The 12,198-nt window shown below is 43.0% G+C and overlaps 1 protein-coding gene across 6 annotated transcripts in view; it reads left to right on the forward strand.

Moving 5' to 3' along the window:
* The window catches only part of TRRAP (transformation/transcription domain associated protein), a 116,005-nt gene that overhangs the window by 90,115 nt on the left and 13,692 nt on the right, over positions 1 to 12,198 (forward strand). For 5 of the 6 annotated variants that reach the window (XM_055339442.1, XM_055339444.1, XM_055339448.1 and 2 more), the window contains 5 exons: positions 3,962 to 4,163; positions 5,541 to 5,705; positions 7,104 to 7,194; positions 8,484 to 8,683; positions 9,435 to 9,696. In XM_055339442.1, coding sequence (XP_055195417.1) covers positions 3,962 to 4,163; positions 5,541 to 5,705; positions 7,104 to 7,194; positions 8,484 to 8,683; positions 9,435 to 9,696 — 920 coding nt within the window. The remainder of the gene's footprint in view (positions 1 to 3,961; positions 4,164 to 5,540; positions 5,706 to 7,103; positions 7,195 to 8,483; positions 8,684 to 9,434; positions 9,697 to 12,198) is intronic. The other variant, XM_055339446.1, reaches the window with a different exon arrangement.

Here is a 12,198-nt window from a genome sequence, read left to right on the forward strand (position 1 = left end):
TGAAATTTTGTTAAAAGGGTACTGATGAAATATATTAAGATGCTGCTTATTGCCATATGTAGAGCTGTAAAGCCCACTTTTTACATTTCAATAAAAGGGGTTGCATTTTTAGCTTATTTTAAATAAGGAAGTGATATTGTCAAGATAAAATTTTTTTTTAACATTTCAAATTCACGTGACCTAAAATACACCATTCAGAAGTGTACAGTTCAGTGGGTTTAGCACATTAATGGTGTTGTACAACCATCACCACCTGCTAATTGTAAAACATTTCCATTATCCTCAAAAGAAACCATATACCTGTTAGCAGTCACTCCCTGTTTTCTCCTTCCTTTGTACCCTGACATCCACTAATCTTTCTATCTCTGTGATGTTCTTGTTCTGAACATTTTGTTTTGTTTTTTAAAGATTTTTTTATTCATGAGAAACACAGAGAAAGCGAGAGCGGCAGAGGGAGAAGCAGGCTCCATGCAGGGAGCCTGACTTGGGACTTGATCCTGGGTCTCCAGGATCAGGCCCTGGGCTGAAGGCGGTGCTAAACCGCTGAGCCACCCAGGCTGCCCTATTTTGAACATTTTGAATAAATGGAATCCTTTGCCCTTTTGTGCCTGGCTGCCTTCACTCAACATCATGTTTTCATGTGCTATAGCCCGTGTTAGTACTTAGTTCCTTTTTGTGGGTGAATAATACTCCACAGCGTGTCTATATGTTTTATTTATGCATTAACAATCAGCGAACATTTGGACCATTTCCACGTGTGATTACTGTAAGGTGGCTGTGAGCGTTCACATACAAGGTTTTGTGTAAGCGTTTGTTCTCACTTGCCTGGGGCATATGGGGTGAATTTGCTTGGTCGTGTGGTATTTCTTTATCTTTTTGAGAAACTGCAAGATGGTTTTCCAAGTGGCTGCACCATTTCACACTCCCACCAGCAGAGTTTTTTGAGTTTCTAGCTTCTCCACATCTTTGCCAGCAGTTGTTGCTTCCCATTTTTCTGATTGTAGCTGTGCTCATGAGTATGAAGTGGTGCCTCACTGGTTTTGATTGTCATTTTCCTGTTGATCGGTGATGTTGAGTGTTTTTTCTATGCCATTTGTTTGTCTTCTTGACAGAAACGTGTGTTCAGTTAACTTTGTCCATGACTAGGTTGGATTATTTGGCTTTTTATCACCCAGCTCTAATTCTGAGACATTTGGATGTAAGTGTCTCTGAGGTACACGGTTGTAGAATTTTCATGCTTTCTGGAGGCTGTCTTCTCACTTTCCTGATTATGCCCTTAATGCACAAAGCTTCTCATTTTGAAGTTAAGTGTATCTGTTTTCTTGGGTTGCTCATACTTCTCATGTCTTTAGCTATGACACCATCACCTAACTTAAAATCACAAGATTTATTCCTATGAGTTCTTTGAAGAGTCTTAACAGGGTTAGCTCTTCAGTCAGGTCTTTAACCATTTTTAGTTAATTTTTATATGTGGCAGGAGATAGTGGTCCAAATACATTCTTTCACATGTGTATAATCTGTGTCCCAGCACCAGTTGTTGAAAAGACTTCTTTCCCATAGAAGGGCCTTGGCAGCCTTTTGGAAAGTTAGCCGACCAGAAAGGTAAAGGTTTGTTTCTGGACATTCATGTCTGTTCCATTAATGTATATCCATCCTTATGCTGGGGCCGCACAGTGTTGCTTACTGTTGCTTTACAGTAAGATTTGGAATTGGGGAGTGTTCTTCAACTTTATTCATTTCCAGGATGGTTTTGGCTGTTTGGAATCCCTAACATTTCCCCCCTTTTTTTTTGTATATTTTTTTTATTGTAGTTCGATTTGCCAATATATAGTATAACACCCAGTGCCCTCCTCAGTGCCCGTCACCCAGTCACCCCATCCCCCCGCCCACCTCCCCTTCCACTACCCCTTGTTTGTTTCCCTGAGTTAGGAGTCTCTCATGTTCTGTCAGCCTCTCTGATATTTCCCACTCATTTTTTCTCCTTTCCCTTAGGATCCCTTTCACTGTTTTTTATATTCCCTGTATGAGTGAAACCATGTGATGATTGTCCTCCTCTGATTGACTTATTTCACTCAGCATAATACCCTCCAGTTCCATCCACATTGAAGCAAATGGTATTTGTCCTTTCCTTGACATTTCCACATGAGTTTTAGATTCTCCGTTTCTGCAAAAGAGATCTTTGGAATTGGAGTGATTGATCGCAGTGAATCTATAGGTGAATTTGGTGTTACCATCATAACAGTGTTAAATCTTCCAGCTCATGAACAAATGATATTTATTTAACAGTGTTTTCACTTAATAGTGTTTTACATTTTTTAGCATTACAAGTCTTGTATTTCTTATGCTAAATGTATTTCTAAATATTTTATTCCTACTGATATTAGTGAATTTTATTTCCAGATTCTACATAGCTAAAGTATAGAAATACACCCGAGTTTTGTATGTTACTCTTAAATTTTCAACTTTGCCAAATGTTTATTTGCTCTGGTGTGTGTGTGTGTGTGTGTGTGTGTGTGTGTGTGTGTGTGTGTCTTCTTTAGGGTTTTCTGTATATGAGATTATGTCATCTGCAAGTGGAGATAGTTGTACATCTTCCTTTCCAATCTGGATGCTTTTACTTTTTTCTTGCCTGATTGCTCTACCCAGGACTTCCCGGTAGTAAGTTCAATAGAAGTGGTGAAAGTTCTTGTGTTGTTCCTGGTCAAAGAGGAAAACCTTTTAGTTCTTCACAATTGAGTAAGATGTTACCTGTGGGCTTTTCCTGTGTGACCTTTATTATGTTAAAATAGTTTCCTTCTGTAACTAGTTGGATGTGTTTATCATGAAAGGGTGTTGGATTTCGACAAATGCTTTTCCTGTACCAGCTGAGATGATTGTGTGTTTCTTTTTCCTTCTGCTAATGTAATGCATCACATGGGTTGTTTGTTTGTTTGTTTATTTATTTATTTATTTATTTATTTATTTATTTATATGTTGACCCAACACCTTGCATTGCTGTGATAAATGCTACTTGATCATGGTGTATAATCCTTTTCATATGCTGTTGGGTTTGGTTTGCATTTATATTCATGAGGGATATGAGTATCTATTTCTCTCATGTCTTGTACGTTGTTGGAAGATGTAAAGCTGTCTCTTATTTGCAGATAGTAATGTGGTGCAGCCACTGTGGGAAATAGTTCATGAGTTCCTCAAAAACTTAAACACAGAATTCCCCTATGACCCAGGAATTCCACTCTTAGGTATATACCCAAAAGACTTGAAAACGGGTGCCCAAGCAGGTTCTTGCCCATGAATGTTTGTAGCAGCGCTGTTCACAGTAGCCAAAATGTCAAAACAACTCAAATGAATGGATAAGCAAAGCACAGTGTAGAGACACAAAGTAGTATTCAGATGTAAAAAGGAATGTGTTGGGGATCCCTGGGTGGCTCAGCGGTTTGGCGCCTGCCTTTGGCCCAGGGCGCGATCCTGAGTCCCGGGATTGAGTCCCACGTCGGGCTTCTGGCATGGAGCCTGCTTCTCCCTCTGCCTGTGTCTCTGCCTCTCTCTCTATGTCTATCATGAATAAATAAATAAAATATTAAAAAAAAAAAAAGAATGTGTTGACACCTGCTACAGCATGGGTGAACCTCAAAAAATCTGTGCTAAGTGAGAGAAGCCAGGCATGAAAAGTCACATAATACACGATTCCGTTTCTATGAGAGACACAAAATAGGTCAATCCATAGAGCCAGAAAGTGGGCTGCTGGTCCCCAGGGACTAGACATTGCGGAAGATGGAGAGTGACTGCTCCACATTATGGGGTCTTCTTTTGGGATAGTAACAGTGTTGTGGCACCCGATAGAGTGGCAGTTGTATGACAGTGTTAAGGTACTAAATGCCACTGAATTACTCGTTTTAATATGGCTGACTTTGTTACATGAAGCTCACTAAAAAAAAATCATTTTGATTTTGTCTTTTCACAGATCTGAGGAAGCAAACAAAGCATTTTCTGCAGCTGTGCAAATGCATGATGTGCTGGTGAAAGCTTGGGCCATGTGGGGTGATTATCTGGAAAACATCTTTGTGAAGGAGCGGCAGCTACATCTGGGGGTGTCTGCCATTACCTGTTACCTGCATGCATGCCGACATCAGAATGAGAGCAAGTCAAGGAAATACTTAGCCAAGGTAAGGCCAAAATAACTACTTTTCACCAAAGGCTGCCTGATAGCCTACAGGTTTGCACGGGAAGCCAGCTCTTTCCTCATCCATGCTGGAGGTAAGACATTTTGTGGTGACACTGTCCATTCCCATCACTCTTCTCAGTGTCTGTCATAGTTCAGTAGAAAGCTAAGAAAACTGAGGCCTAACATACCTGGAGTCCCAGGACTTTAAAGCAGCAAAACCATGCCTGGCATCAGTCCTGGGAGTCAAGTCCAGTGTTCTTGGGACCTCACCCTGGACACAGATTCCTACAGACTGACAAGTAGGCTGCCAGGAGAGCTTACCCGCCTGATACCTGGTAGATTCTCCCCTCTCACTTGCAGGAGAGGTGCACACAGTCCTAGAGCTGCTCCACTTTAGTCGCAGGTGACGTGGGATCACATGATTTCTAGAGACACTACAGGGTATGGTCACGCTTGGTGGATTTCTGTCCCATGTTGCCCCAGCACAGCATGGAGGACAGGGCTGGTGGCAGATGTGCACCTGCCCAAAGATGCTGCTTAAAACTGTGATTCTTTCTTCCATGTTGCACCCTCTCTTCTGTCTCAAGAAATAACATAAATAAAACCCAGAATTAGGGGCACTTGAGTGGCTCAGTCGGTTAAGCATCTGCCTTCGGTTCAGGTCATGATCCTGGAGTCCTGGGCTGGGATTGAACCCAGCATCAGGCTAAGTGGGGAGTCTGCTTCTTCCTCTGCCCCTCACCCCACTCATGCTCTCCCCCCCCCCCAAATAAAATCTTTAAAACAAACCCAGAATTAATCCTTGTAGAAAACTTAAAAATAGACCATTCTGCTTTTCTGTTTTGTTGCATTAAAGGTTTGGATTTCTTAGAGCCCCTGAATGTCCAAATTGGGAATGAATATCAGCATCTAGTATTTAAAGCCGACTCCAGAAACACACACCAGCTGTGGTGACACACACAGAGAAGTTCTCTAGATATTTGCCTACTTCTCGATGTAATTGTTTCAGACATTTGTGGGCGCCTCATTCCAGGGTGGTGTTCATCACAGATTTTTAGCAAAAGTCCACTTTGTTTTGGTGATGTCGTGAGTGTGAATTAGCAAATTGATAGGCTCTTGAGTCACTCGCCACTGCTTGCGGCTGATTGGGTCAGTTAGTGATTGGCAGTAATGTTTAATCTTGGTAAGAACTGTATTTGCATTTGGGGTTTCCTTTGTATATTGTATACATTAAGTTTAGCAATATTGTTTGTCCTTTTGGACATATTTTCCCACATTGCCAGTAAGGCTATTCTATATGCTGTTTTAACGTTGGCAGAAAGTCACTTGAAGGGCCTCAGAAGTTTCATTCACCTCTGGGATTTTTCTTCTATCTTAGGTGCTGTGGCTTTTGAGCTTTGATGATGACAAAAACACTCTGGCAGATGCTGTGGACAAGTACTGCATTGGGGTTCCGCCCATTCAGTGGCTGGCCTGGATCCCACAGCTGCTCACCTGCCTGGTGGGCTCTGAGGGAAAGCTGCTTTTGAACCTTATTAGCCAGGTGGGAGTAACAAGGTCTCTTTGTTCATGAGAAAATTATGCCTTCATTTCATGTGTAGGAAGGTATACACATTAGACATCACTTGATCTAAAGCACATTTAAAAATGATTGGAACAAAATAATCTGTTAGATCTTTACAGTAATAAAATGCTGATTTCTTTGCTTGCATATATTGCCACACAAAGATGCAAGTAAAACAAGCGTTCTTTTAAAATGTGCAGTTACTAATGAATCCTCTGAATTAGTGAAATGTGTATCTGATATTTTGCAGCCAAACTTACCTTCTGACTAAAGTCTTCATAATTGTAGCAGTTGTCATCCCTCGTGTGGTTCTTCTGGGTGAAAGCTGTGTGCACTGTGCATGTGGTTAGGAAATGGGACACACTGGGATCCCATAGGAAGGTTTTCATGACCATGATTTGAGATGATTTCAGGTTGTCCCTTGGTGTGAAAAGCCTGATGAGTAGAGGAAGGCCCCCAACGGTGGGAATTTGGAGAACGCTGTATGTCGTATAGCACCTGTGACTGACTCCTCATGAATGAAGAGCATCCTAACCAAGCATTTAGGAACTTGCTGCTCATCATTCTGTCTCCAGCTTGCTTTGCCCTTTACATGTGACTCATCATCCATGTTGTACCCAGAAATAGTTTTATTTTTCCCCCTTTAAAGCCTGCAGCAATGTGCCTGGGTATTGGCATTTTGCCTAGAATTTATCTCCTGGGATGTAGATTCAGTCTATGTGATGTAATCATTCATCAGACATCTCTTAATGTATGTTAGCCAGCTATTGTGTGGCCTGTGGCAGAGCTAGACTCTATTCCTGTCTTTTCATAGGCACATTTGGAAGGGTCTGAGTAACTAGCTATTCTGGCATTTTGAAGAAGCCATAAAACCCCAGTTTGGTAAGGCAAGTGTTTCTTACCTTAAACAGAAAATCTTCTGTATCCTCCTTGCTGCGGTTATATGAAGTTTCTCCCTAATGAACCTATTTGTCAGTTAGAATCTACTTCCAGTTCCCAGTGAATTGTGCCTAGCATAAAGACTGACCTTACATGTTGTCCCATTACTTGGCTGAGTGAGATCCAGAGACCAGTGTGTTTTGTTGTCTTCAGATTTCCCGAATCAAAGGTAAATGTGGTTTCTGTCTTTAATAGTCCCCAGGCAGAGTACATACACTGTGTTGATCTTTCTCAGATCTTTTAGAGGTAAACTAGGCATTTTACCTGCTGTTTAATCCGGACTCATACATGAGCCCCTATGGTGCAGTATTTGTCTCCTTGGTTCAGAGGTAGACCCCAGCCCATTGACAAGTGGCAGCAGTGACTTTCTGTACAAATTGTCATCATCCAGAAGCACAGTGATGAGCAGTGCTCTTTATGTTCCATGTCTCTGAGCAGGTTGGACGCGTGTATCCCCAGGCGGTCTATTTTCCCATCCGGACCCTGTACCTGACCCTGAAAATAGAGCAGCGGGAACGCTACAAGAGCGGTATGTCTCGGACAGGGCAAGCTAATCAAATTGTGGAGGGCTCATTCTGTGGGGGTATTCCATGTTTGGATGGCTGGGGACACACTCCTACCCTCAACCTGTCTGTCTTTAGCCAGCGAGAAGACACTTTGGGGCTGGAAAGTAAAGCCTAATCTATAAAAGAAGGCAATGGTTCTCATGGTTGTGATTTAGTGGAGTGTTGGTTTATCTGAATGATTTGGTCCATAAGTAGAAAAAAATATATGAAATTTTTAGCTCTGGATAATTATAAAGTTTAATAATACATCCTGGTAAGGAGAATAAATGTCAGTTAGTGTGTATGTCATTTAGCTTATAAAGTCTTTAGCTGTCAGAAGAAATCAGCATAGAGATCAGTCTTACAAGATTCACTTAGAAGAGTCTTAATCTGTACTGACTAGCCCTCTAAGTAAGAAATAACTTACTAATGGTTTCTTTTTCCCGCTACACATGGTGCCTTGGTAAACCATTAAAGCACCATCTGCTTCAGCCCATTTTTAACACCCAGATGTTCATGCTGCAAGCCCAAAGACTTTGTAAGGTCACCTGATCCACTGGGCGTGGTCTCATTACCTGCTGCTGAGCTGGGCTGGTCAGGAGACTGCATGGCACGTTCCAGCTCTGGCCTCATGGGTCTACCTCAGTAGATGTACGTTTGGGTCATTTGAAAATTAAGGTTCTCTTATTCTGAGTGAGCCAAAGCTAGAGAAATAGGCATTTGGTTCTACATTTCTACAGCATATTTCTCATACAGCAAATGACTGTATTTTTCAGAAATACCTTTTTAACACACATGATTTTTGCTTTCCTAAATGGAAGAAAATGTAGACTTGCTCATTAGTTACTTTCTGATTCTCTAAGCTATCTGCAAAGAATGTATTGTGAAATATTTTCCCCAAACTTTTAAAAGATGCTCAAGCTCATTAGTAAAGTTAAAAATGAGAGGACAGTGAACACTTGTGCACCCCCACCTCAGTCCACCATGTACCACACAGCCCTGTTTGCTCTTTCTCTTGATGTGACGCTTTTTGCTTTTCACGGAAACATCTGAGGCCAGGTTGGTAGGCAGTCGCGCTCCACGTGCCCAAATCCCTCAGCGCATGTCTCCTTAGAGCCAGGGCGGATCCCACAGTCCCTGGGGAACCGGCCTCGTGATGTATTAACACGCCTGCAGGAACCAGCGTTCCTTTGGCCGATGGGTCCTCTAGAGCACCATCTCTCGCATCGGGCCAGTTTTGCGCTGACATTGGCGTTGTGTGTGTTACTCTCAGATTCTGGACAACAGCAGCCAAGTTCAGTGGGTAACCAGTCCCATTCTGCATCAGATCCAGGGCCCATAAGAGCAACAGCACCAATGTGGCGCTGCAGCCGAATCATGCACATGCAGCGAGAACTCCACCCAACACTTCTGTCTTCCCTGGAAGGCATCGTTGATCAGATGGTCTGGTTCAGAGAAAACTGGCATGAAGAGGTATGTAGGGAACCTACCATCCTGTGTACTCTGGGCTGTCTTACCTTCAGATTAGCTGCCTGGTCCATGTATGTGTTCTGTGTTACCTGTTTGGACAGTAGAGTGAGCAGATAGCTATGTCTGCATCCTAAGGTAGCCTCAGATATTTGAAGCAGAGTATGCCAGAAGAAGATGAGATTGAGAAAGCCAGTTCTGGCCTCACCATACTTACTGTGCTCACATCTGTGAGTGCTGTAATTAATTCACTACCACCTAATTCCAGTTAACCAGGAGCAGTAATGGGTGTGAGCAGGGTCCGTGGTGTAGGTAACTCCAGAGACGGAGTTCTTCAATGAGCTTTTCGGTAGCCAGGCCCTCTCCTTAATCTGGTGACAAAAGGATGAGTCCTTATTATCTAGATGTTTGTTTTATTGGCCAGGAGGCCCCCTTATTACTGTTTCTTTATGCAGCACTAACTGCAAAGCTGTCTGCATATAAGGTATTTTCTATAGCTAATCAACAGAAAGGGTGTGTGTATGACGTAAGTGGAGGTTTTTTGTTATTTTTTGTGTTCAGGACACTTCTCCTCATGGTTAAAAACATAGCTGACAGTGTGGAGCATACAGGTTGCCTCTGTGCTGTACTCACTGATCTTACACCTACTATGTGCTGGGAGGTGGTGGAGGGGACATGTTGGTCAGATGCTTTGTGGTCTGTTAGTTGCTGGAATTGAGAGCTGTTTTGTAAATCGTCTTGGGTCTCTTTCTACTAGGTTCTCAGGCAGCTCCAGCAGGGCCTGGCGAAATGTTACTCTGTTGCATTTGAAAAAAGTGGAGCAGTGTCTGATGCCAAAATTACCCCCCACACTCTAAATTTTGTCAAGAAGTTGGTGAGCACATTTGGGGTAGGCCTGGAGAATGTGTCCAATGTCTCGACCATGTTCTCCAGCGCAGCCTCTGAGTCTCTAGCCAGGCGGGCACAGGCTACTGCCCAGGACCCTGTCTTCCAGAAGCTGAAGGGCCAGTTCACAACCGGTGAGTCCTTTCCTGTACCTAGAGAAGTGTTCCACTCTCCTGTACCTAGAGAAGTGTTCCACTCCCTGTTCTTCCTTTGTCTTTAACATTTCATCTACTTGTTATTTCTTTGTTTTCATGAGCACTGTCCTGGGTAAGCTTGCCATACTCCGTTTAAAATGCAGACTCTGGGATCCCTGAGTGGCTCAGCAGTTTAGCACCTGCCTTTGGCTCAGGGTGTGATCCTGAAGTCCTAGGATCGAGTCCCACATCAGGCTCCCTGCATGGAGCCTGCTCCTCCCTCTGCCTGTGTCTCTGCCTCTCTTTTTCTCTGTCTCTCTCATGAATAAATAAAGAAAATCTTTAAAAATAAAATAAAATGCAGACTCAGATCACAAGGTCACTGTGACTCAGCAACCTAAGGTTGCACATCCTTCTCTTCAGTGAAGGGTTAAGGTCTGGAGCCAGGCTCCATGTGAGGAGATGGAGGGTGTTAGGAAGAGAAAGGTTTCATGGGGAAACCACCCTTTCCTGTCCCTTCCTCCATTGGGTTTTTGTGGGAAGACTGAACAGTGGGAGGTGAGATAGGCTCAAGGTACAGGGCTCAAGGTGACAAGTAGAGTTCAAACCTGTAGTGGATTCAGGTGGTAGAAAGACAAGGAGATTGTATCATCATTACTTGTCCTTGGTTTGGGTTCGTGTGTCTTCCGAGGCCCCCAAGAGCATGAATCTTGGCTCCAGCTTTGCATGATCAGTGGCAGATGAGTCCAGTCTCCTTTGGCCTCAGCCTTCACCTGCCAGACAGGGCCCCTGGTTCCCTCAGTGCGTGCATACATAGGCCAACTGCCAAGGCCAACCATGTCCCCTGGTGTGCAGGCAGTCCTGCCACCCTGCTGACCTGCCTGTCCTCTGGCAGAGGAGCCCTGGCAAGCACCAGGTCTCAGAATATCTCTTTAGCTGCCTGGGGAACTCTTGCAGGCTTTTGAGTCTCAACCCATGAATGATCATCATAGGAAAGAAGATTTGTCTGGTCAACTTGCCTGCTAAAAGAAACATTTTACTTTAATTATTGCTTTTATAATTATGTCCAGAACTTCTTTCTTCACTGATACACTAAGCCATAGAAAAAGTGGTCACACTGTTAGTTGTTTAAAATATCTTTTAAGAACTGTTCCGTTGTAGAGAACACAGCTAGAAATATGTGCTGTGTAGATGAGATTGAAATCCTGTAAAAGAAAATATTTATCCCACTAATGGCAAAGGATGCTTTGCAGCTACAGCCATGAGTTTCTTTTGATCTGTGTCAGATACAGCATGTCCTGCCATCATTCCAGGTAGCCCCAGGGCCCCGGGTTTCTTCCCTTGTGGTGTGAGTGGGACATTAAGGTAACGCTGGACTCCCCTTAAGCTTGAGGGCCTTCCTCAATGCACCTACCACCTTGACAAAGATGGTGTTTGAACAGTAAAACATGAGCCTCTCCCACCTTTTTCACATGAAAAGAAATCTGTCATCTTAGATTTCTTTTTTTGTGACATTCACATGATGGGTCTGTCACTATTCCCTGAAAAAAGTCCTGAGATGAATTTTATGGAAACTGTCATATTTTACTCCAGGGAAATGATACTCAGTATGTCTTTATCTTAAAATGTCCACTCATTAAATCAAATGTAGTCTGAAATAGATTTCATTATGAGACAAATTCATTTGGATTTTGATATAAAAAAATATAAAACCTAAAATTCGTAGGAAGAGCGCTATGAGGCTCTAACCCTCTTCTAAGCATGGGAGTTTCATATGTCACTCAGAGCTCTGCAGCCCCTCTGATCCTCCTTTCCCAGGAAGAACCAGCTCTTGTGTTTCAGTGCCATGTTCTAGTCCACACAGCAGAGTGAGAGTTGCCCCACCTCCATCTTCGGGCAACATCGCACATGTTGGCTACTAACTCCCAACCCCATAAGGAAGCAGAAGAAAGTTCGAAGATAGTGTCTCACCTTTATCCCAGGGATTGAGAACATATGTACACACAGGAACTTGAACACGAATGTGGCAGCCATTTTATTTGCAAAAACGCCACACTGAGAATTGATTAGCAAAGTGTGCCATATCTGTACTCACATGAGATAAATAAAGTGGGGTTTTAGCCATTGATTTGGCAACTTGGCTGAACCTCAAATTATGCTGAATGCAAAAAAGCCAATCTCAAAAGGATACTTATTGCATGGTTCTTACTTAAGAAACATTTGTAAAATAACCAGTTGCTCAGTTGGTTAAGCAACTGCCTTTAGCTCAGGTCATAGTCTCAGAGTCCTGGGGATTGAGCCCCACATCGGGCTCCCTGCTCAGTGAGAAGTCTGCTTCTCCTTCTCCCTCTGCCCTTTATGTTGACTCTCTTGTTCTCCCTCTCTCCCACGTGTTCTCTTTCTCTCTGTCTCATAAATAAATCTTTAAAATTTTTCTTTTTGAAGTAGTGTTACAGTGGAAGTGGAGAATGGGTTAGTGGTGGCCAGGAGTTAGGGATTCAG

This window comes from Nyctereutes procyonoides, unplaced genomic scaffold, assembly GCF_905146905.1.
Source record: "Nyctereutes procyonoides isolate TBG_1078 unplaced genomic scaffold, NYPRO_anot_genome, whole genome shotgun sequence".
NCBI classification, from domain to species: domain Eukaryota; kingdom Metazoa; phylum Chordata; class Mammalia; order Carnivora; family Canidae; genus Nyctereutes; species Nyctereutes procyonoides.